General features: G+C 39.6%; 1 protein-coding gene across 5 annotated transcripts in view; it reads right to left on the bottom strand.

Moving 5' to 3' along the window:
* Positions 1 to 249: 249 nt before the first annotated feature.
* GABRB1 (gamma-aminobutyric acid type A receptor beta1 subunit) overlaps positions 250 to 25,430 on the bottom strand; it is a 129,158-nt gene continuing 103,977 nt past the window's right edge. For 2 of the 5 annotated variants that reach the window (XM_027676317.1, XM_027676318.1), the window contains 4 exons: positions 9,336 to 9,473; positions 9,076 to 9,228; positions 7,891 to 8,141; positions 250 to 942 (listed from right to left, as the gene is read on the bottom strand). In XM_027676317.1, coding sequence (XP_027532118.1) covers positions 595 to 942; positions 7,891 to 8,141; positions 9,076 to 9,228; positions 9,336 to 9,473 — 890 coding nt within the window. In that variant the 3' untranslated portion in view covers positions 250 to 594. Of the gene's footprint in view, positions 943 to 4,210; positions 5,720 to 5,839; positions 8,142 to 9,075; positions 9,229 to 9,335; positions 9,474 to 25,430 lie in introns of those variants that run through there. The other 3 variants (XR_003533154.1, XR_003533153.1, XR_003533152.1) reach the window with 3 other exon arrangements.

Genomic DNA, 25,430 nt, shown 5'->3' with positions numbered 1-25,430 from the left:
TCTTTTCAAGATCCCTGCTTCTCTGAAAATGTGATTTGACTTCTCCTTGAGTGATAGTTCTCACACACACTGTGGAAATCCTTCAAATATAACTATTTGAAATGATGTGTGGTGTAACAATTATAATCCTTCAAACTGTTATTTCTTCAAATTTCTCTACACTCTAAATGCTGAAAGACAGTGACATAGATACTACTTTGAGTTGTATTACTGTGTTGTTTGGAAGCATGCTGCTGTGGGCTGCCAATATGTGATAAGAAATACAGAGGGACTAATTTTTATTCCACTTAAAAAAAAATTAAAGTGGCTACAGAAAGGTCCTGTGTGATGCATAAACTTTGTAAAAATCAAGGTATAGCACTTTTGCTGAAGATGCTTTTTAAGAGCAGATCCGTAGTATTCTGATCTGAATGGTTTGAGGCTGGATTTGGGTTGGGTTGGGTTTTTTTTTTGAAAGCTTAAATCTAAAAGTGTTCCATGGCTGGGTATCTTACACTGAACATGTAACATTATAGCTACTGAAGTTCTTCAGAGTTAAAATTGAGAAGGAAAAGCAACAAGTCTAATTAGTCTGTGGTAACATTATTGCATAAATTAGTGGACATAATACAGCCAGTAAATAACATTGAAAAGAATAAACGTTATGGGAAACACCATTCTGGACCACTTGTCTATCAAGTTAACATCAGTCAAATCAGGGATTTTGACTTTGATCTGGGATGCCCTTCTTCGTAAGTGTCCTTTTTTATGAAGCCTGTGCCTCTCCAGAGCACTCCTGTTGTAGAGGTCTCTGCTGGAAGTGGCTCTTCTGTACTGCAGGTTGGCACTGTCATACGTGTACGTGGTGGCTCGAGGGTCACGGAGGCTTGTGAACACATCTGAGCTGCTGACGTCATTTCGTGTTTCAAGTGGTCTAAGAAGCATGTTTCCATGGGGATCAACCTGTGTCAAGGAAGGAATGTGAATTAGACAAGTTCCTCAGCCAGCCCAAGGTGTTTCCCAGATGGACCTTCTGACTACTACTGAAACACTCCTGCAGTGACAGTCGTATCTGGCACAGTGTTCACAAAAATGAAAAGATACTGAATACACTTTCCTAACTAGTGTGAAATTAGCTAATAAATATCTAAGTACCTTCCATCCTGACCTGGCTTCTTGGTCTGGGACCTTGTAATTTGGTTATCCTCTGTGAAATAAGACTTTTCTAATTTTATCTTTAACTTGGGTCACAGTCTTTATGAAATTCTGATTTGTAATGTCTGGTGACTGGACACTTGAAGGTTTCATGTACACAAGGTGAAAAGAAAATGCTACTGTTTAAACAATTTTATACAGATTTAGTGCTGAAGGGTAGTTTCAAAGTTTTGTAACAATGGGTTTATGATATGAAGAGCACGAAGGTGCAGTTATGTAAAATGTTCATGATGAAAATTGATTTTGGACAATTACTACATTGCAGAGATGGAAATCATAGCATATCAGTAACTTGTTCATGTGCCTTGTCATAATCCATTTTACTCAATGGAACCCTACATTCAGTTGCATTTTTATGTGTTAGTACCAGAAGCAGTTGTTTCAAATATGTTTGTCACTTACTTTATTTGTGCTGTTATTTAGTCAGGGCACTGTTTTAAGTACCTATGCAAAGAACTGGAAACTGCAACCACTATGTACATCTGGCACCATATTTTATATATATATATATAAAATATTTTTGTGTTATTGTCTTTCTTATGTATGAATATAATTAACCATGAATGGCAGCATTGCTACAAAGTGTTTACCTTTTCACAAGTCTTTAGTTTTCTACCTGTTTGTAGTAAAACCTCTTTTGAAAATTTTTTGGTGTTCCCAGGATGAAGACTTCTGACTTCTTCATAAAGACTTCCTAGATGTTTCAAATTCACAGATATTTAAACATGCACTATAGCTTGTATGAGGGAAATACACATCAGAACACAGGCCTCTTAAATGAAACTTCAAAGACTTCACCTCGAGGCTTGAATACTAAAATTGGTTTCGGTAAGCTGTGGTGTTTGACCTATCACAGTCTAGACCATGTCTGTGGATACCTTTATATCAAGGAATAAAATAGTAATTATAGACAACATCTAGTGTTGTGAAGCACCAGTGATATGCAATGCTTTGTTTGCACTCTGATCTTTACATTTTTAGTAAGACATAGCAGAGCTAGGAAATGATATGATAATCTACAGCAGATTTGAAGTATGCTCAAGAAAAATCTCCAAGAAAAACACACAGGGAAACCCAGTCTCTGGGGTTGCCACAGAGGATAGCTGGGAGCCAGAGAAAGCCTTGGTTCCACCTGGCAGTGTGGAAGATGTTCCTTCCCATTGCCAGGAGAAATCTCATTTAGTGACTGCTGATGTCTTTGCACTGTGCCAGACTAAGCACCTGCTCACTGAAAACAAAGCAGTGAAAGGGCTATTTGTACAAAAGCCACACAAGAGATCTGTGGGGTAAAAACATCTTCTAAATGGAGTATAAGTCAGCACAGATAGAAAATGCACTTGTCTGGTTTAGCAACTGATTCTGTATGTGCTGAAAAGAGCGTTCAGTGGGAACACCCCGGTTCCCACCACTGTTTTTGTGGGAAAAACTCATATTCTGGGTTAGAGAGGCCAACTTGTCACAAATGAGCATGCTGTTTTCAAATATTTGCTTGAGATATAGACTACCCAGTTTATACTTTTTAGGTCAAGCCTTCAAATTTAAGCAGATGGAAGATTTAAACTAGGGTTTCCTGCTTTCCAGAGGACTACCATAACCATAGGACTATTCATTACTCCAAAGATCTGACATTTTTTTAGTAGAAAAAATAATGATCTCAGAGTTGTCTCTGTGTAGAAAGAGATTTTTTTTTTAATACTCAGAAGTTTTGATAGTCAACCTTTTCGTCCCAGTTTTATGAAATAGCTCTTTGAACTGTCTTTGATTACATAAGCTAATGTGTAAGCTAATTGACTTTAGTCATATAATAGTAGTAACAGTAATGCAAGCATCATTAAGCAATTATTATGGCTTTTCTTTTGACAAGACATCTCCTAACAGCCTACAATCTGAAGTGATTCACAGGGATCTTTCTTAAACTAATATGCCCTGACAGTTTATTATGAGGCAAGCAGCGCATGAATTCCTACTCTAAGTGTTCTGAATGAACCTGTTATTTTTAGAATAAGTTTCATTTAAACCATTTTAGGTGAGGTGATTTGTATATATCATGAAACAATTCGGTATTTGAATTGAAGTCTTAGCAATTCACAGCAAAAGACCTTACACTGATCTTGACTAAATTAGCTCAGCGAAGTATAAAGTCTCTTCTTATGTACCTGGTCAAATTCTCTGTGTAATGTGAAGCTTGTGGGAACCAGTTAGTTTCCCACATAATTAAAAACCCTTTCAGTATATCTTGACGTTCACTTCAAAATATTCTTAAGACTTGTACGGCTGAGGTTTTGTTACTGAAGCTTAGTAATTCTACAAATTCCTGCAGGAATCTGGAAAATGTACAACTTGTTAGGGGATCCCCAAAAGAGACTTGTTATTAGTTTTGTCTATTGTTATTTTTAGAATGAATTAACAGCAAATATGTGCACAGTAAATGCTGTAAATTTTCTGTCTTAAAATCTTTTCTCCCTTACTTAATACAAGGTTACTGGGGCCTTTCTCTTGGCCCTGTGCTGGAGGAAGCCTGTGCATCAGAACCAGAGAGCAGCCTTTAACTCATTCCAACCCATACCTCACTGATGAGGCTCTTTCCCCACATCAGGTACGTACTGCAGTTGTACAGTCTTTGACATATTTGCATCAGATGGCATGACAAAAAATTGGCATGGGAGAGACAAGGCTCTGTCCACTGAGTTTTCTGACCCAGTAGCTGTCTGACTGCTTGCTTAGGAGTAGAGTATCTCAGTCCCCTGCTTATGGAGGAAGGATGAGCCATATCTAGCCTAGAGTACTTTTTCCTTGTCAGATATGATACATTTATTCTTTCAAATACCACCGTGTTGCTCTTTAACTGGAATCCCCTAAATTTTGTTACATAAACTGACCACGGCTCAGATGAAAACAAGATTTCTTGCTTAACAGATGTTCTGAGCCTAAATGTGTGTTTGCACAAACACTTTGGTTTGTACAATGCATAAATCTTGCCTAAAGTTGCAGAAAGCCAAAGAACTGATTTTTTTTGGGTCTTTTGAACATGTAACGAAGAATATGTGAAGAACATGCCAAAGGATCTAAAGCTGATGCTGTGTTAGTCATCTGGTGTAATTATCGAAGTTTATGTATTCTTCAGGTGAATGAATATGGTGATGCTTCTTGTAAGAACATTTGTGTCTGTATTGTATCTAAATTGAGTATATAAATTTTTAATTTTCCCTTTGCAGTGGAACTACCTAAAGCCTAAATCAGCACAGGTAACATATGTATGAATTTTCTTAAGTGTATGATGTGTGCTGAGGAAACATAATAAAAAAAAAAGTAATAATTTTGCTTGTATGTTTACTTAGAAAATGAGTTTTCTGCTTAGGGCCATCAAATTATATTTTAAGTGTAAAACAGTAAAGTAATAAAAAGAAAACCACCCAAAACAACAGTCCTGTGTTGACCACATAAAAAATAGTCAGTCAGCTCTAGGGGAAGAATAGCGTGTTGGCATTCCTTGACAAAGAATGGGTCTCAAATGTTAAACACTGTCTGGAATGAGTTTTTACCTACCTATTTTTTTTACCTTAACTGTTGGAAGATAAAAGGTAATAACTTCTGTTTTATGTCAATACAAACCCATCTTCCTCTTAAGATGAAAGATTCAGGGCCATGTTACTCATACAAGCTGTCTTGTTGGAACAAATGCAGTAGTGTTATCACAATCTGATCTGCAAAGAAACAGGTTATGCTCAGCAGGGCTATACTTATTCAGGTGGGGATTTACTTGATGTTTGAGCTAGTTGTGTGGTTATGTATTCCCCTTTTTTTTCTCCTTCCAGTAGCCACTCTGTTGGAGAATCATGGTTTCCTCAGAACCTGTGGCTGGCCTTTGGCTTTCTATTCTGGGTGCTTTGTGGTTCACAGAAGGTTTGAAAGGAAGGTGTGATGCTGCGCGGACTCGGGGAGCAAGACCATCTATCACTTGCCTTGTGTTGTCATTTATGAACCTTATGATGGCTCAACCCCTTTCCCACTCACAGTATGATTGCATTCTACCTTTTTCTCATATTTAAGAGAAATCTTCTCTGTAACATTCACACTATCATTGTCTGGGGAAACAGAGGCAGTTGCATGCATGGGCTATCTAAATATTTTCTTGCAGGGTGGTTTTATCCTATTTATCCATAATGACATCTAGCTTCAACAAATGAACAAGGACATATAAACAGTCTTTATGCTTTATTCAGAGAAAAAGAAATATTGTTTACTACAAATTAATTTTTTTTGTATATTAGAAATTAAAATGGCATAAACTGTGAAACTGGAAAGACACTATTTCCACCTTCTTCAGTCTGTAGAGAAAGGAACAGCCACATAAGAAACAGCAGTTCAGTTTCATTGTTCATCTGGTCTTCTCTCTACTGTTAATATCGTGGTCAGTTTGTTGAGTGTTGCTCACACATCTAATGCTTTTGTTATCTGCTGAAGGAATTTGAACTCTTTTACTCATGGGAGTTGCATGTCAGATGAGAATGATTAATATCTTCACCTGGCACAAAGAGATGAAGCACTGTTACATATCATCTATTGGTTAGAGGTCCCTGTATGGATAAGTGATGTGGGTCATGAGCAGAAGGGAAAAAATTATCCTGTAGCTATATATACTTACAACTGTACTTTTATGCTCCAAAAAAACTTTCCCCTGCTCTGGTACAGACATCATAATACCAGTGAAAAATCTCAAAACACAATGGAGAAGAGCTCAAAGCTGTTTTCACATAACCTTACTGTGTCCCACTTCTCCAGTCATGTGCATTCTTCCTGCCAAGGACAGAAATACAACCGTTGGACATCAGCATTTCCATGCTGAGTAAAATGAATGTTCACAAACCTGCACTGTACAGGCAGAAAGCAGTCTGCTCACTTAAAGCACTCTCAGCCTCAAAATGGAATTGCTGTCTCCAGTGTAAGCACTTACAAATCCTGGTACAAAGCATGTGTGCCTTCTTTTTCTGTCAGAAAAATGCTGGTGTATGCATGTGGTGCTCTAAAAACTGTCCATTCCATTCCGTTCTGAGTACCAGCCTCAGTTAAATCTTTGCCATGTAACATTTAGACAAAAGCTTTTAGTTATGAGTTAGGGCCTTTTGTTAGTTAAACAAACTCTCCAAATATGTAGGAAAAAGAACTTACCGGCACTGTTATCCTTAACACTTTCTCATCCTTTACTCAGTTTAGTGCACTGGGGCCCATGGGGACAAGGCTGACCTCTGAAGAAGCATTGATTCCCTCTTCATCCTGAATCCTTGCTGTGCTGCTTCTCACTAGGCTGGGTTATCTCAGGAGCTGTTGAGGTGGCTGGTCAGCGTTTGTGAGTTTTGTTGTTTTTTTTCCCTTCCTTATTTGCCATAGAAATGCATAGACAGTATCTGCGTGCAACAATCCATAACAGGGTGGCTTATCTCCTCTGCTCTGTGGAAGACAGTACTTTGTGGGACCTTGGAGACTGATGATTGCCTGAACTGATATTGTGCCCCCATTGTAATAAGCATCTCCTACACAATGGGACAGGAGGCAAATGTGAGTAAGGACTTTTAATGGGCTCATGAGTTCACTGAGGCTGAGAATATGACAGCTTTGTTAATGATGCTTAGCTGTAGTGGTGTGGCTGCTGGGACACCAGACACACAAATTTAGAACTAATAAGATATCACAGAGTTTCTGAAACACACTTCCTGATATGTATGTGAAATTGCAACCATGCATCAAGATACAGTCTTACCTGTTAGAGTTTTATGTGTCGGTCTCATTCTTCCAGCTGAACAGAGGGCTCAAATAAAGTTTTGACCAAATGTTATCACCTCAGGCCACAACAGCACAGAAGTTTATAGGACAGCCTGGGTAAGATCTCATTAATACTTGGATGTAATATATTGTAAGAAAAGCAGAGAAAGGAAGAAGATTTTTGGCTATTAGGATATGTATTTTCCTCTGAGTCAGACTGGGCCAAATACACCTGAGGCTTTGAAGGGTTTATTTCTGAAAAACTGGGAAAAGTTGAAATAGGTTTATAGCAGTTTGCAAGTGCTCAGTGATGTATTGCAAAATTAAACTTGTCCCTGTTAAAAAAAAAGTCCATAATATTACTTCCGGGAGTTTTTCTGGCTTATTTTTTTTTTTGAGAGAGGGTAGTTGAGGTCTGCTTGATTTTAGCTGAAGGAAAAATCCTGACATCTGTGAAAGCTGTCATAACCTAGCAGCGGCATCCTTGTGTTCCTGGAAGCTCTGTCATATGGGCTTCATTCAGGGCTCACTGAAGCAACTAAGTCTGTCTTTGCTTTTTATTTTTGGTGAAGTTTCTGTGTGTAAAGAGGAACTTTATCATAAACATTTCTTCTGTACCACCTTCTATATCAAAGAAATATACAACTGAAGTGGTCAATATTTAACTTCCTTTTACCCTTGTACCCTTGTATTTCTTCTCTGCTGAAAAGAAATGTGTGTCCTGAATACTCATTTGCATTTTATGTGGTTTCTTACTGTGTTTTCAATTGAAGATGAAACAGACCATACATTGCTGTAGTCTCTTAAAATACAATTTTTCTTTAGGCAATCTTAAATGCTTTTGCACGTGTTCCATCTGCATTTATCTCTATCATCACATACATCAACATTGTCACAGTAGAAATAACGTTTGAGAAGTTAGCTTGAATGTTTTACCTGGACTCTATTTGTTTCCAGTCTGCTCTTCTTGCCTGGAGCATGTCCTGCCCTGCCTGCTGTCTTTTTTTGATGTTGAGGTCCTTTCCCAAAGAATATGTAGTTTACAAAGGCATATTCCAGCAAGGCCAGGAACACAAACACAAAGCATCCCATCAGGTAAATATCTATTGCCTTGACATAGGGAATCTTTGGCAAGGTCTCCCTGAGGTGGGTGCTGATGGTGGTCATGGTCAGCACAGTTGTGATTCCTGCAAAAAGAAGAAAAAGACATTGACTAACAAGACAAGGAAGGAGATTTGAGCGTGAAAGGCATAATGGCAGTGTTACATGCTGCCATGAAATGGTGCATGGTAGCATGCAGATACAGATACATACTTCCCATACAGATGGCTTAATTATGTGATCAGATTCTTAACAACCAAGGGAATGCGTTTTGCAGGACTGGAGAGGAAGATATCTTTGTAGGTCCGCTGATAGCACCTTCCTTGGCCTTCCATGCAATGGAGGGTGAATGAAATAACTTTCAAAAGCCCAGGTTGTCTTGGTACAATTTGCCTTAATTTGTACAATAGCTTGGCTAGGGAACATGGTGTTAGCTGACCTGGATAGCAAAGAGTTGATTGATGTTTTTTTCTATGTGAGGAAATGCTTCTCACTTTATTTACATCATAGCCTTGCTTGATCCCAGAGGGTGACTTGCATTGATCTGGAGATCTGGAATAAGTATCTAGCTTTTGATTGGAAACAGAGCATTGAAAGGAGAAAAGGAAGCTGGTATATCTCCACTGATGTCAGTAGGATCTTCTGTATACATTTCAATCATGCATCTGGCCTGAGAGGACACTTTTTAACATCTACATGGATTGTTCATGCAGCACAGTGTAGATACCCTTAAATACCTGAATTAGACTTTTGAGCTTCAGTTTGGAAGCAAGACACTTTTGTTCTGATCCAAAGACCGTTATGACAACTGAAAATCAGTCAGGATCCCAACTTAACTGCAGAGCAAGAGCTTCAGATATAGGCAAGGTGGCACCTGCCTGCCTTCCTGACAATGAAGGTCCTACGCTGTATATGTAAGATCACAATTAATGATGCTGCAATCAGCAATATGGAATTGGTGCCACTGTATTCAAAGGCAACAAGTATCTATGCAGTTCAGTTATTTTGAGAAGAAGTTACCTAGAGCAACTCTGGCTGCAGAGGCATCATAATTGATCCAAAAAGATACCCATGAAAGAATTGTGATTAGCGTGGAAGGCATATAAGTTTGCAAAATGAAGTATCCAATATTTCTTTTAAGCCGGAAGCTAAGTGATAATCGAGGATATGCTCCTGAAAGAAAGAAATCATATAATGAGTAATGCCTAACAAAAGTTAGACACTGATATTTCTGGGTTGGGGAAGAGAGGAGAGGGTTTTTTTAAGTAGCCAGTACTTACCTGTTGTAAATTCCACTCTCTTTGATACCATCTTGTAATCAACGATAGAAAATTGCGGGAGCTCAATGTTATTAACTCCTGTTACTGCCGACTCTCCTCCATTCCAGTAAAATTCAATATCATCAGTAGTGTATCCATCTGAAACAGAGGCAAAATTTGGTTATTGACTTTTCTTTTTGTTTTACTATTTTGCTTAAATAGTTGAGGTTGAAGTGGAAGGAACTGTCGTTAATCACAAATTCAGCCTTCTGTTGCGTGACATTCCTGTTATACACAAGCCATGTAGCCTCCTCCATACCCTGGGGAAGCATCTAGGTGTAAAAAGGGAGAAGACAGAAAACCAGGACAGAATTTAAGATTAAAGATAATTTTTTAGCTAGTGATAATGCAACAATTTTCCATTCAGGCTTGAGTTGCTCATTTTGCCAATAGACTGATACAACATCAACAAAACTTTTAAACTCTTTTTGGAGGAGCTCTGACAGTAAAACCAGCTTCAGTTCCCAGCTTTTCATTTGATTTCCTATGCAGGCTGTGACAAAATATAGAGTTGGGAGTCAGTGGAGGCAAAGATGATTCTAGAAGAATTAAGGTGCCTGTAATATTACCTGACAGTGTCTGTCAGAGCTGAAGGCAACCCTTTGATATTCATGAAGCATTTTATATTTTAATTAGACCATGCCAACTTTGATCTTCTGTTATCACAGAACTATTGCTTTTTTACTTCTAAACTAACACCTTTCTTCTGTTTCCTTTTAGCAGTGATGTTGATTATTTCTAATTTAATTAAAAATTAATTTGCCATTCTACCACTGGAAATGTTAACATTATTGTTATCATTTTCAGAAATATTTTGATTGAACTAAAAAGTGACTGAATTTAAAAAAAATGTCATAATTGACAACATTTTTGAACTAATATTTAAACGGGTTCCACTTTATTGCATTTTTCTAATTTCTCCCTGTATCTACCAAAGGAGAGAACAACTTCTCATCTATTTTTAAACTTTTCCTTCAGGTGTTAGATTTAATCAGGTTTAAATCATATAACAGAGATCAAATAAAAACATGTGTTTGAACTCAAAGCTTTAGAAAACTTGACAGTAGTTTTGCCAGCTGAACTAACCATAGCATCAGAAGCCTCTACAAAAGTAGGAACTTATCCTTTCATATACACCAGTAATACAATATCTAGCTAGGGAAATTAGTCTTGAGATGTCTTTCCCTATGATGGTGCCTGGTAATAGCCTCATCTTTGAAAGGCTGGCCACATACAGAACAGGTTTGTGGTTTCCCTGGTGACAATCAGAGAAGCTCTCAGAACTTGCTGGCAGGCTCCAGAGACTGCTTGGAAAGCCTGCAGTTATTGAGCAGCTATATTTTGATGCAAACACACAGTGATGGGCTGAACAAGTTTAAATGTTCACATATTTTATTTGTGAACTGTTCAGAACCATAGTTTTCTGACTATAGGAATTGCTCCAAAAACCATACTAATCTATGTAATATGGATCACTGCTGTTAGCTTAAAATGATGCTTTTCATTACTTATGCTAATTTTTTTTTAAATGAACCATCTCAAGGCTGTGACATAGAACTTTGCATGGCTGGTTTCCATTCCTTTTCACTGCAGAAGGTCAAAGTAGCTCCTTACTAGTGGGACTTCAGTAGCTGCTTTAAAGGTTTTGTACACAAACCACAGAACCAATATGAGCCAAATGTAGGGTGTAATACAGAATGATTGAAAGAGGGAATGAAGACTGCTAAGACTATTTAAAAGGCCAAGACCAAGACTGGCAAGGAAGTGTTAACTTCATTTTCTTGCAAGTCTATATTATAAAAAAAAATTCTCTTGAATGATTTCCCTTTTCAGAAAAGATGGTGCCAAACAGAGGAAATTGGAACTGTCATCTCATACTGAAAGGGTATGCATAGGCTTGGTACTACACAGATATCCTCTACATGAGGTAATACTCATCCTTTGTCTTTAGGGGACAGAATAAAGAACAAATTTGACATCACTACTTAGATGTTGCACAGGTACTTGCTGTAAAGTCACAGGTGAAGATTTAAGTGTGAGAATCCTGAATTCTGCCTCAGGGTTTGGAAGAAAATGATGACCCTGATTCTTGTGTTCTGTGCCATCATCACCTAAGGCCCATTTCACACCCTACCCTTTAAATCTGCTCCCATTGTGCCACTTAGTGCTGGGACCAAGGGCAGAGATGGGAGTCGTCTCCAATCCTCAGCAACTCCTGACTTTATATGCAGCCTCTACAGGCAACCTCTGCCATCCTCTGCAGTTCCTCCGACTTTTTGATGAAAGAGGGAGTAGTTTGGGCACCTTATTGCAGCTATAATTCCCTTCCCCAAAGATGAATTATTGTAGATATAGTTGTTAAAACCCACAGTGGTGCCAAATAAACACCTGGGATACCTCAGGTCAGATTTCAAAAAGAAAACAAGCACAACCTCCTACAAAAGGATTGCACCATGTTCTTGGTACACAGTGTGGTGATGCTGGATTTTAACAAAAAGAAATTATGTGAGCTCTTTAATGTAGACAAACATGCTTTTCACTAGTCTTGGAAAGGTTTCTATGACTTTGGCTACTAAATGAAGAGTAAAACTAGTAGGTTATAAAGTCAGTTGAGCAAAAGCAAGAACGTTGCATGGAAAATACCAGCTGGTGACAAGCCATCACTGCTTGGCCATGGCAGGCCATGTTTTTAACCTTTACAAACTTCAAAGAGACTTCTAAATACATCAAACAATGGATCTAGTGTGAGCTACTGCTGTTTGTAAATATACTGATTTCTTCCTTGAATTTACTCATTTGAAGCTGAAGGAAATTATGAGAAAGGGATAGTGATGTTTTTCAATCAGGAGCATTGACATTTGTTAGCTCTCTTTTTAGAAGAGTAATTGAGCAGGAACATCTTCCTGTGGTTTTATGTAGAGCAAACCTCAGTACATTCATTATTTCCTTGGCAGTCATTGTAATAACTCTACTAGACACTAAGAAAGTGTAAACTCTCCCTGGGCAGTCCATTCCCTGATGTGATAGGATTGTTGCTGTGTGATGCCCTCCATTATGTGTTTTGCACATTGTGTAGGTGTATGAGAGGCATTGCATTCCTGGCTGATAGTGACTCACAGGTGCAGGGGTTGGAGGCCTTCATGTTCTATAGGTATTGACATGGCTATTTTGTTTCCAAACGAGCAAACTTGAGAGGAAGACAGTTGGCTGCAGTTTAAAGACAGGAATTGATCTCAGCTCTGACCAGAGTTAGCAGAGGACAGATCACTCCTTCCTTTTGAAGTGGACAGTGCCTTTAAGAGAGGAACTGTAGTGATGCAAATTAAGAAACGTTCAAGTGTGGAGCAGCACTGACTTGTGGCTAGCAGGTAATGACAAACCCTCATTTTGGGCAGCAAATGCCTTGGCATTTACAATGGAAGAAAAGCTATTTCAATGATAGCTTTTTGCCTGTGCGGTGGCCAGTGTAAATGCTGATTTGTTCACTGAACTTATCTGTACTGCCCAGGTACTCCCTCTGCAGCTCTTTTTCCATGTAATCCTTTTCCCTCTGTGCATGTATCCATGTCACCAATTTAAAGGGGTGCCTCTGCTTTTGTGACAGAGAGCGCAGCACTCTCAGCTGGACAAGGATGTGCGAACACAAATTTCACAAGAGTCAGATATCGCGAACCGAAATATTTCAATTATGTTCACAACAGCTGTCAAAGAGCAGTTGCAATTCTAACTACAGAAGTCCAGTATTATTCCCCCCCCGTGTGTGAGAGCACGGCGCTGACGAAGAGCATCGAGCCGGTCGGGTACCGCGCCCGGCGGGCTCGCGGGGGCGCCCGCGCTCCGCGGCCGGGCGGTGTCGCTGCGCGGCTCCTGCGGGACCCGCCGGCCCGGGCGCGGAGGGTGCGCCGCGATTTAAACACGTCGGCTCCGTATTTCTAGAGCAAACATGGCCTGATTTCTGGGCCGACATCCCTGGCAGTCTAGCTCACTTCATCAAACAGTTTTCCCAGGAATTTTGCGTCTGATTTTGTTGACCTAAATAATAAATGACCACTAAATTTATTTATTTTTAATTAATAAATGTCCCATGAAAAATATCTGATCTATTTAAGCCTTTGTGTGCGAGATTCTTTTCCATCTTTAAAGCCATTAAAAAGTATTTAATTGCCCAGCTCAAGATATGAAACTTCTGCTTACTAGAAAATATTGTCCAGAAACGAAAATACAGCCCTTGATGTGCCAACACTTTTTTTTTTTTTTCCAACTTCTAGAGCAGCAGCTGAGAGTTCAAGTGAGAACACTTGGTCAGAAGTACCACAGATCTAAAAAGTGCCTAGATACACATACAACAAGAAACAGATTATGTATAAATCTTGCTGTTCACAGAAAAAATATTTTGGAAATGTTGCTGACATTGTGATATAGCTGAGGTTAACAGTGTATTGGATGTCACTAGGCTGTTTTATTTTCCACTGCAGCACCTACCATCTTAAATACCTCTGGGATAAATAAGGATCTGTGTTACTTTAACAAATTAAAGTCATGATTCCACTATCTTTACCAATTCAACAGAGATGTCCCTTTTTCCTTCTTATTCTCCAGGATAGGCAGCTCTGAAACACCCAGAAGCACGGTTTCATCTTAGGATCTCTGTCTAAATAGGGTTTTTCAAAAGTCTGCATCAAATGTGTGTGACCCAAATCTTTTAGCCTTGTGAAAGGACATGAGGCTGGAACCCAACCCTCTTCCATCCCTCCTGGACCATGCCTTTTGTAACAACTTAGTATTTGTTGCTAAATGTAGTCTTATATTTTTCTTGTTATTATTCCTATGACTGTATTCAAACAGGAAGATAATGCATTTCTCCCATGCACCACTGAGGTGGTCCATACAGTGGTAAATGTATTGTACTATTTCGACTTAAACCTGACATGAATGGGGCATCACAGATCTGAAGATGTGTTTTAGAACTGTAACATTAGTTAACATTAAGGTGAAAGAATTGCTTGAAAAGACTCCCTGCCACCTGTGTTTGAGCATGTATTTGCATCTTTCAGTTACCTTTTTTTTTCACTGAGAAATATTTTCTATAGGCAGATGGCAGATTTTAGCTGGAGATATAAGTCGGAATTTAGCCTTAGCAACATTGACCCAAAAGAAAACTTGGCTAGACTGCTGGAGTACTACACATTGTCAGTTATTTAAGAAGGTTTCTCAAATAAAAATAAATTTTATGTATGGGGCAATCTGTTCCAACCCAGTTGGAGACATCACTTCCTATCTATTAGAAACACAAAATAAATGTTATTACCGCACAAAGTTACTCTTGCAACATTGTAATCTAGTTCAGAGAGTTAACCTTGCCTCAGTTTGCAAGTACTTTTAATATCGGTTTATTGTTACTTGTTATCATTTTTTATCCCTTAACTTTTTAAATCTCATTTGCCAATGAGATTTGATAAAAGCTTCAAAGTCCTTTGGGAGAGAAATTGTTTGGTTTTTGCTTAGTATCTCCATAATGGCTAACACAACAGGACTTCTCTGAATCACTGTAGTCTCAGTAGAGACTCAATAGAGGGAAACATTGAAGGACTCTGGATAAGTAGTCAAACTTGTACTGAAAATGCCTTACCAGTTAATTTGGCTCCTTCTACTGGATTATGCCAGTGATGTCAAAGGACCTACTGAGCCTAAAATAAGTATAATGCAATGAACAATTAGAAATGCACATTACTATGTTTTACCTAGTATGTCTTTCTTGTGCAAGAGTACCTCCTGTAAGGCATGCTGCTATTTTTATTTTGTGCCCTGTTTACTAGTAAGCATTTAATTCTCAGTAAAAAAACCAAAATTATTAGGAAAGGAAAACAAATGTAAAATTCTTTGTTTGCATTTCCATATAAGTTCCAATTCACGTTGTGCTATTTCTTCATTACTATATGCAATTTTGTTTTTTTCCCCAAAATCACAGCACTAAGTTGGCTAGAAAGAAGGGCCATGGAAATGATGAAGAACAGACTTGCTTCCGTGGAAGAAAGGACTGTCTGAGTCATTATTCTTTAGCCTGGAGGCAAGGTGGCAGAGGGAATGTTATGATAAAAGTCTGTATGATCCTAAGTTAACATGTGAGCTTGAAGAGCACATGATTGTTTACAATCCATCAGACTTCCACACCAAGAAAGCAACAAATCATATGTCTAGTGCTTAGTTTGACAGAAATAAAGGGAAATATAGCACAAAGATAAACTGCAGAGCTCACTGTGTTCACTCATTGACATGAGTGTCAGAAGTTTAAACTTGTTCAGAGCTATCAAACAGTCACAGAATAAAAATCTATCCAGGTTATTAAATACAGTGATACTATTTCTGACTTAATATAGCAACGTGCGGAACACTTACTGGAGGTGTTTACTGGGGAAATATCAGCATGTATACCCTATGTTCTGTTCTAGCTTCATTGATATGTACTGCTGGCCACTCTCAGAGACAAGATGATAGGTGAGATAGACATTTGATCTGAGACAGTATAGCAGTTAAGGGCCTCACATGCTTCACTGCAGCCTGATTTGTCCATCGCATTACTTTCATATTTACAATACTTTTCTTTCATCAGTGGAGTGATGACTTTTAGCCTGATGTTGAGGGCATCTGACTCTACACATCTCTGTATAATTCCTGTAAATCAAACTGTGATTAGGAAGTCTTGTTCATGCCCACACATTTTGTGCAGTAAAAAGCAACCTGCCCTTAGTAACTGGGCTAAAGTGTCTAAAATGTCACTGAAAACTCAGAAGTCTCTTGTATGCAAATGTTTAGTGAGCAGTGCCGGTGATTTAATTTTGGACTTGAGACATTTTGATGACCTGATGTCTAAAAATTTGCAACAATGATTTATTGCTTTTAAAATTTTTTAAGCAAAGCAGGTGTGCAGTATGTGTTCCTGACTAGACTAGATACTCATGTAGATTGGCTCTGAAGCATGAAGTTTTAAAATGGCATGTCAGTTACTTTGGTAATTACATATCCTGAGAATCTCTTTCTTTAATTGCTTCCACGTTTGTCACTTCTTTGCCTGGATCCTCTTCTCTTGTGGGGTTGAAACCACCAAAGTTCTGAAGTCACACTGTCGTGTTCCTGTCCAAGGGCTAGTCAATAGTGATTAGGGCAGTAGCTATGTGTGAGGAGGTAACCCCAATATTCTCCTTGCCTTGCATCCTGTTCATTTGCTGTTGGTACCAGACTGTCCTTGAGAGCTTGGAACTGGCAAGAGAGGGTTTGTTTTTTTCCAGTGGCAAGTATCAGAAGTCCAAGTCATCTTCTCTTCCTTTCATTGAGATGCCTTTTTCCTGAATCTGTTTTGAGCTTTCTACTTCTCCCTTTCTTATTCTCTTTTTGAATGGACACTTATACTGCATACCAGCTGTATCTCAATCTGCAGAAAGTTGAACCAAAGCTCCTGACCTCTCCAAGAGAGGTTTACTTGCTTTTTACCCCCTCTTTCTTTTTATCTTCTACCCTTCATTCCCCCCTGGTTTGATGAGGGAGGGAAAAAAACCCCATTTTTAAGAGCAGCAAAATGCAGACAACAAATTGTTTCTACTCCAGTCCCAGCAGCACAGACTGGGAGTGCCAGAATCAGGATGGGAGACATCAACATGTTGGGAGAGACCTGACCTCTCCTGGAAGCTCAGTGTTGCAGTCCTTCACCTCGTTTTCTAACTCAAAGGACTTCTACACCTTCACATGAACCTGACAGAGGTAATTTACTTGCAGTGTTGTCAGGAGCACATTTTATGTACAGTTTATAAGTCCAATGGAAATTACTCTTTTCACCCCCCAGTTTCTTCCTCTTTCTCTCATCTGAGCTGCTGTACAATAGCTGGCTATCCCTGTCTGAGCCATAACCATGAAATTTTTTTTCTGACTTCAGTTGCTTTGCAAAGTTAAACAGGGAACAACACTATTTATAAGCACATTATGTAAACATTAGCAGCAGAGGTCCAGCTGCTTAGCATTCAATTAATTTAGTTCAGTCAATATTGCATGGTACACAGTTTTGTCTGCTCGTATTGTAAACACATCTTGCCCTTGAGCACTTATTTCATTTGACTAATTAAGATCTACTTCTAAGTGCTCTCATTTTGTTGCCAGGCAGACTCACTCAATTTTAGATAAAACTGTTGTACTTGGTGAAAAAGGCATTTGAAATCCAGGTCCATCTGGTTGGTGCCATAGTGAGTCAGGCCAAAATCTGCTCTTCTTTAAGACAGTAGGGTCTCTGCATTCCTCAGGACTCAGACTGGAGATTAATCAGGACATTTTGTATTTCTTACTTATGCCAGCATGTCTTATATGAGTACACCTCATATTTCTATGAAATATTGTGTTCCCGTCTGAGATGGTGAAAACCCTTTAAAATTTTTATTACTTAATTCAGGTGTGTAATTTTTTCAGATAGGTAAATATGGAGGCAAGTATGAGGCCACTGTACTTGGGCTTTTTAGATAAGTAACAAGAATGAAATTTTCGTGGTGGTCTGCCCTTTCTTTTCTGATTCTTCTCCCCACCAAGGGAAGGCAGGGAGTGAGTGAGTGGCTGTTTGGTACTTAGTTGCCAGCTGGGGTTAACCCACAATATAGGCTCACTCACTACTCTGACTATGTAAGTAGCTGAATTTTCAAATCATGAACAATTGTAGAAAGATTTAAAGTTATCCTGAGCTACATTAAAATTTTCATTCAGACAAAATTAACAATAATTGGGAGGAAAAAAAGTACTTTTCTAAACAAAATTAATTTCAAATACAAATACCAACTACATTAACTTTTGAAAATGAAATATTGACTCATTTTAGAAAGTATATTTTGCAATGCACATGTATTGTACGTGTACTCCACATTTTCTGTGTGCATGTTTCCCAAAATAATTACACATTACTGAATTGATATACTTTGCTGGAGAGAAATTCTTGCCTGAAAAGTACCATGTTCCCTTCAGCAATGAACAGGCTGAGTTCAGGAGCAGAGTGCAGTCCTGCACCAAGAAGATGAATGCCTTCTTGGACCTCAAGGTATCTGAGATACTGCTATGGTTGTCAGTTTTCCCTAAGCACTGAAGAATGAGTAGGGTATTTTTGTGGCTAAAAGCATAGGCTGAATTCAAGGAACAGACTTTTTAGGTGGTTGATGTACAAAGTCTGCTTGGTATCTGCAGTTTTGTGTGGAGGGAGGCAGACATACAGCACACACTCATTGGTGGGCTAATACAAGGTGTAATTGAGGGGCAAGTGCTCCATAGACGGAGAAGACCAAAGTCTTATAATCAAAAGATGCTGAATAGTTTTCTGTGTGCCTAATCTTGTTGATACATATTCCTGGCCACAGTAAGTGTGTGAAATATTTGAATTACTGGTTCTGTTGCTTGGACCCTAAACGTGAATACAAATAAGGCCATCACGATCTGCATGGTTTGGATTAGAAATGGTAAAAATTTAAATAAAATTTTTTTTTCCCCGGAAGAGCTCTCCATAGGTAATTTAGTGATCATAGAATCATAGAATCACACAATCATAGAAAGATTTGAGTTGGAAGGGAGGTTAAAGATCATCTCGTTCCTCTGTCAACCCTGCCCAACCCTCCCAAGGGCAGGGACACCTTTCACTAGACAAGGTTTCTCAAAGCTCCATTCAACCTGGTCTTGAACACTTCCAGGAATGGGGCATCCACAACTTCTCTGGGCAACCCATTCCAGTGCCTCATCACCTTCACAGTAAAGAATTTCTTCCTAATATCTAGTCTAAACATACCCTCTTTCAGTTTGAAGCCATTTCTCCTTGTCCTGTCACTGCATGCCATTGTAGAAAGTCCCTCACCAACTCTCTTGTAGGCTCCCTTTAGGTACTGGAAGGTGCTATAAGGTCTTCCTGGAGCCTCCTCTTCTCCAGGTTGAACAGCCCCAACTCTCTCAGTCTGTCTTCATAGGAGAGGTGTTCTCTCCCTCTGATCAGCTTGGTGGCCTCCTCTGGACTTGGTCCAGCTGGTCCACGTCCTTCTTATGTTGGAGGCCCCAGAGCTGGACACAGTATTCCAGGGTGGGTCTCACAAAAGTGGAGTAGAAGGTGAGAATCACTTTCCTCGACCAGCTGGTCACACTGCTTTTGATGCAGCCCAGGATGTGGTTGCCTTCCTGTGCTGGGAGTGCACATTGCTGAGTCATGTTGAGCTTCTCATCAACCAAAGCCCCTAAGTCCTTCTCCTCAGGGCTGCTCTTAATCCATTCTTTACCCAGCTTGTATTTGTATTTACATAGGCAGTTACAGAATATAAACGAATAACAAGGGAGGAGGTTGGCCACATGAGGACTGGAGATGAGAGGAGATTGGCCATATATTCTGAGTTAAATCACTGAGATTATTAGCCAAAATTGCACCTCACCAGCAGGAACAGATCGCAAGACTGGATAGCAGTCTAGCAACCTTTAGGTGCTACTTCAATAGCTCAGATCTGTAGAGTTACCTTGCAGTCTTTCCATTTTCCCTGGACATCAGCACTATGGCTATGCAGCCCTGATCCTGGAGTCCAGTGCCTCAGGTGAAAGGAATCATCATCTAATTCAGTTTCCATCTACATGCTGATGGACAGTTGTCCCTTTTACAAATAAGGCTTGCACTCAAATGGTAACATGTATTTGAAAGACTGAGGGAGACAAACATATCTCTGCACAGATGCTTCCTGCATGGCCAGGGAGATCTGAGCTGGCAGTCTGGGAAACTTAGTGCTGCTGTTTCCATGAAGATTGAATTCCTGATTAATTGAGCGCTGCCAATCACCAGAAAAGATAAATTCAATGAAAAATTGTATCAGTATGAATGAAGTCTTCAAACACAACTGAAATAATCTGTTTTCTTGAAGTTTCCCACATACTGTGGTTTGCTCTAACAACCTATGTGTCTTTGTACAGCCTACTCTTGCACTTAGTGTTTGTTGTTATAAGTTTATGAGGAAGATGAATAAATAAATAAAGCTGTTAGAAGTGGTAGGAGAAAGCTAATGGAAGAAGCATTAAGAATTTTATCTGAAGGGCTCAATTCTGTTCTCCATTCTGCAGAGTGGTTTCCCGAGGGCTGGACGACTTCCATGTGAGTATACTGCCCACTTAATGAAACTACTTATATTAATGCTACCCCTGGTCAGGTAAGCCATCTTCCCACATTGAGACTTGAGGCACTGTGTTTTGTTATTTGTATTACTGCAGCATCAAGGAACCATAGGTATAGATCAAGACAGAGACTGGATAGGCACTGAGCAGATGATTTCTCAAGATTTATAATATCTGTAAACTCCAGTGCATTTGGGGCAAGGCTTCATTTTCACAAATTGAAGTGAATCCATGAGTACCAGAGCCTTCTTTTATACAGCAATTCACATCTTGGCAGAAGACAAAGAAATACATAAACTATATTTATGGCTGTAACATTCTAGGACAATTGCATTATCTCAAAGCACAGTGTGCCAGCTCTTCCAAGATTGTGATATGAGCAAGTGGAGAGATTATTTTTCCTTCAGCTCTGACTGCAGCAATACTGACTCATTTAAGAGCACAGTTGCTTCTGGAGAAATCAGCCCCTCACCTAAGTGCATCCTTAATTTTTTTTGAAACAAGCCCAGTTTTTCCTTTCACTGTTCCCCTGGCCTGGGGGCTGTCAGAGGCTGAAGACTGAGACTTGATGAGACTGTGCTGAGAAGTGACTTGGCTCCAGCTTTCCTGTCCTCTGTGGTCACCAGGGGACAGTCTGCATCCTGTATTGGTACCTCTGAGGCTACTGAGATGGCACTAAATGAGAAGAGCAGTTGGTGAAAATAACTGCATTCCTCTGTGTGCAATAGAAAACTGCTGAAGATATACCAGACTCGACTAATTTCATATGTTCATATACTGGAATAATTGAGTGTCAAATATTTGCTATTAAAATCTATACATCCAGAGAAAGACAGCCTATCCATCTTTTTGAAAATGAAAAGAGAAAGTCATATGGACTGTACTGTCAGCATCTGAGTAACTTGTAAATTTGTGTGTGGTGTAAAAATACATTGTGAAAGCAACATAACTGATTAATAATCCTCTGGGAAAAGAAATCTTCCCAAAGTGTGGAAACAGAGAAGTTGCTGTGGCTTAACACTGGTGTGCTGTGAAGAATGAATTATTTTATCTTAGTGACTGACTTAAGAAATGAGTGGTAAGGAATGACTTAAACTGAGCCAAAAATACATTTTAAATTTTGATGGGGAAAAAAAGGCAAACATGCAGTCCTATTTAGCTAATTTCTCAGTTTCAGTATCAACAAGCTATTTGTGAATCTGCCTCTCGGAGTATTTAAAAAACAATTTGCTCAGCTTCACAGCACTGTGCTAGTCTTTCTGTTCCTGTGATGCTTAAATCGCCTACTGTGATGCTTATGCTGTAATTTTAAAACTTCTCCTGTTTTTCTGCCAGCATGTTCTCTGCAGCTCAGAAGGATGGCATGTCAGAAGTTAATGTGGATCTACAGGTTGTTGTGTGCATGCAGAGTCTCCGCGGCTAATCTTTCTGAGAGTGTATTTGCAATGATACAAACTCCATGTGTGTATTCTGCACAGGGTATATCGAGTAACCTAGGGTGTATTATCTGAATGGCTTAAGAAATTATTAAGGTGAGTTTCAAATTGCAAAATGTGTTGCCCAGAGAGTAGTCACTTTGCTGTCCCAATTGGCTGTATATGGGATAAATTCTGCAGCCTTTTGTGCTGCTCTCCATTCCTGCTCTTGCTGGGATGTTTCCCATGGTACTGTCTTGCTTATTTTATGAGTGTGTTATAATAAAGTGTGCTTTTCTACTTTCTGCTGTTAACTATCCCTCTCCTGGGCTTTGTGGAAGCTAGTCACTTGAATCTGGCATTTGATCCAGTGAAAAGTCTTTGTGAAATAAGGCATTTTGTGCATGTCATAGCACAGGTAGCAGTGGGAGTGCAGCAGGCATGGATGGAGACTCACCTGCACACTGGTGCATTGTGAACACTGTGAGTGGGATGAGGTGCTAAGAACAACCTATCACTTAGAGGTGGCAGATTAAATCAAGATGTACAGGCTGGAACCCTTCTGCCTTTTGCATTTAGATAGTTAATCATCTCAGAAAGATGCACTGTTTGAGTGATCCGAGTTTTGGAACTCATACCTCTCTCTCTTGTCTTAGTCCACCAAGTTTGAAAGAAATTTATGGCTGAGTATATATTTTAGAACAGTTAAAGGAATTGGTCAGAAGCAGAAGAGAGCTTTTATTCCCAGTGCTGTAATAACCAGAGACTAGTCAAAGTGGAGAAAATGAGAGTTTTTGCTCCCCAGGGTTTGCAGGGCCCATGGGAAGCAACACATGCCAGAACATGGGTTTATGGCTGACATGTCTTGTGGGGGAGCAGGGGCAGTCTGACAGGGGGTGAGTGAGAGAAGCTCTTCGTTTACAGATGTGGCAAAACCTAAGCAACTGTGGGGGGGAGACCTACCCTCATTGGGAACATCAGAAATGGAAACTCTTAAAAAAGGCATTGGGTTGTTCATCCTTCTAGCCTTTTTTTTTTTAATTGGGAAGGAGCCTTGCAACTGGCTTTCAAAATACTCTGAGCAACAAGCTCCATTGAGAAGGGAGAAATTATGCCTTCTGTGGAAGCAATTTGATATGCTTGGTGAGGAGAAGCAGGATGAGACCAGATGCCCTTTTAGTGGTTTTGGATACTTTAGGGAAAATACATAAGTGGATCAAGCTCAAAGATCTTGCAGCCTCAGGTACCAGAGCAGTAATACTCATTAGTGAATTTTTATTGCCAGGCATGAATAAATTACTAGATATCTGGTGCCTGCAGACTGGCAAAGGAAGAAATGAATAGGGAATCTTGGATTTAAGACAGTTTTTCATCTCTAAAAAAATATCCCTATTTGTCTGAGGTGTAGGTTCGTACATCATCGGTAGTTTAAATGCAATCATACCCTGGATCAATGCAATCTTGTCTCAAGCAGGGAGCTGTGATAAATCTGTTCAAATCTCATTCTGTCAGATAGCTCTGTGCCAACAAAGGTGATAATGAATGTTTAGGTATGAACTCAGTTGTTGTTTTTTTTTCTGACAACAAACTACGTAGAGGTTTGAGTGGAGTATTTTATCGATTTACTGTAATATCACTATAAGTTGGTTGTGCTTTCATTGAAGCATTGCATATATTTAGTGTTAGATCTATTTCTGTATGAAGAAGAGACAGCCAAAAAACCAGCTGAATCAAGGCAGAATTGCCGGTTTTTATACTGTATCCAACTAAATAAATCTTGCTCTTTTCCTCAGCTGTATTCTCAGGTTTCTGTGAGCTTGTTCAGTTTGCTCACACAAGTGGTGTCTAAGAGTGCTGCTGACAAGGCTAAAGCATGGTTCAGTGTTGCAATGTCGATCTCTGAATCATGCTGCAGCTTTCCAGTTGTCATAGAGACACAGATTTTTTAGACCAAAAGGACAGTTCTGACAATCTGCCCAGACCTGTTGTAAAACACATAGTAGCTTGCCAATAAGTAAACAACTTTGCCAAATTGCAGACCAGCCTGACCCTCCCTCTCCTGTGACAGTGAAACATATTTCACTGAAGTCTGGGAGATGCTGTAAGTAAAACCCTAAATGGGGATTTAATTTGTTGTCAGTGATGCTGTTGGCACACCATTATTTTCTGATGAGTGAAAGCCAGGTGCAAGCTTGGTCCACAAGGTGTGATTGTGATACTGGCGACCTCAGAGGGACGAAGAATATTAGAGTAATAACAGTATCTGTCTTATCTTGTAGGTAGTGCTATGAGGTCAGCACTTGTGATTGTAATGAGAGATGCTAGAGTGGGGCAGCTATGCGCGTTCAGAACTCTGACAGACAAGCTCTGGATGATACAGTTGTAGCAGTTTCATGATACTGTTCCTGGTTGTTTGCCTCCTCCTCCTGTCTGCTGCTTTATCAGCTAAGATCTGTGCCTGCATCTCACCCATGCCAGTCCAGAGCCTGTCGTAGCTGCTGCCAGGGACAGCGGACTTGTGCCAAGGCACTTGGTTCTGAACTGCCATAGCAACTATAGCCCTTGCCAGAGGCTACCTAGTACAGCAGAATTAACAGCTGGGGGATTTAACATCTTAAATTGCCAAGCTGACATCCATCAGAGCTCATGTGAGAGTGCCAAACAGTCTGTGTAACCTCCAGCCAAGTATTAAGTCTCCTCTTTCCCAATATATGCTAATCTGTGAGAAATGGATTGTTACAGATCCCAGCTCTGCTGATGAAGCAGTTCCAGTTATAAAATCCCTTGATTTTGTACACTGAAGTTTCCAGTGGCCATCATGGTATTAGGCACTGGAACAGGTGTAAAATGACTGATATGGTCTCCCCACCTGCCACTGCAGAATTTGGAATAAGGTGAACTGCTTGAGTAAAGCTGTGAAAAATGTGTGTTAAGGAACATGTGCAGCTGAAATGCTCTCCTCCTAAATGTATGCATTTCTCTGGTTGACAACTGTGCATATATGGCTTCCACAGTCCTGTAAGATAGTTTCAGGAAAGCTGGAAATGCAATTTTTAAATGAAAATAATCTGCTGGCTCAATATAGACATGCATTATCCATGCCTTTGCTGTACTGCTGGGGAGGTTTGATAATAGGGCAGTGTTTGATTCCTTGTGCTCTTTTCCATTCCTGTGTCACACAGGTTTTTTCTGCTATTTGCAATGCCTGAAATTACTCACTGGTAAGTATTATTAAGGAACAATTCTTAGCATTTTAAATTTTCAGGGATTGTCTTTGACTAATTTCCACAGCATCCCTGTGAGCTGAAACAGCTCACTGCCTTTCTGCTCGCGAATAGTGTGATGTTCATCTATTCTTTGAGCAATTAATCTGTGGGACTTCCTGGTTCCTCTGAAACATGCTCCTTCTGCAGCAGGAGTAAGTCACCCTTAAAGACACATGGAAAATCAGAAGAGGGCCAGGTAGTGTGTACTTCAGCATTGCTTC

This window comes from Neopelma chrysocephalum, unplaced genomic scaffold (assembly GCF_003984885.1).
Source record: "Neopelma chrysocephalum unplaced genomic scaffold, ASM398488v2 Primary Assembly neopelma1_42, whole genome shotgun sequence".
Taxonomy (NCBI): domain Eukaryota; kingdom Metazoa; phylum Chordata; class Aves; order Passeriformes; family Pipridae; genus Neopelma; species Neopelma chrysocephalum.
The sequence above is the reverse complement of the archived record's forward strand: the minus strand, read 5'-3'. Positions and strand labels throughout refer to the sequence as shown.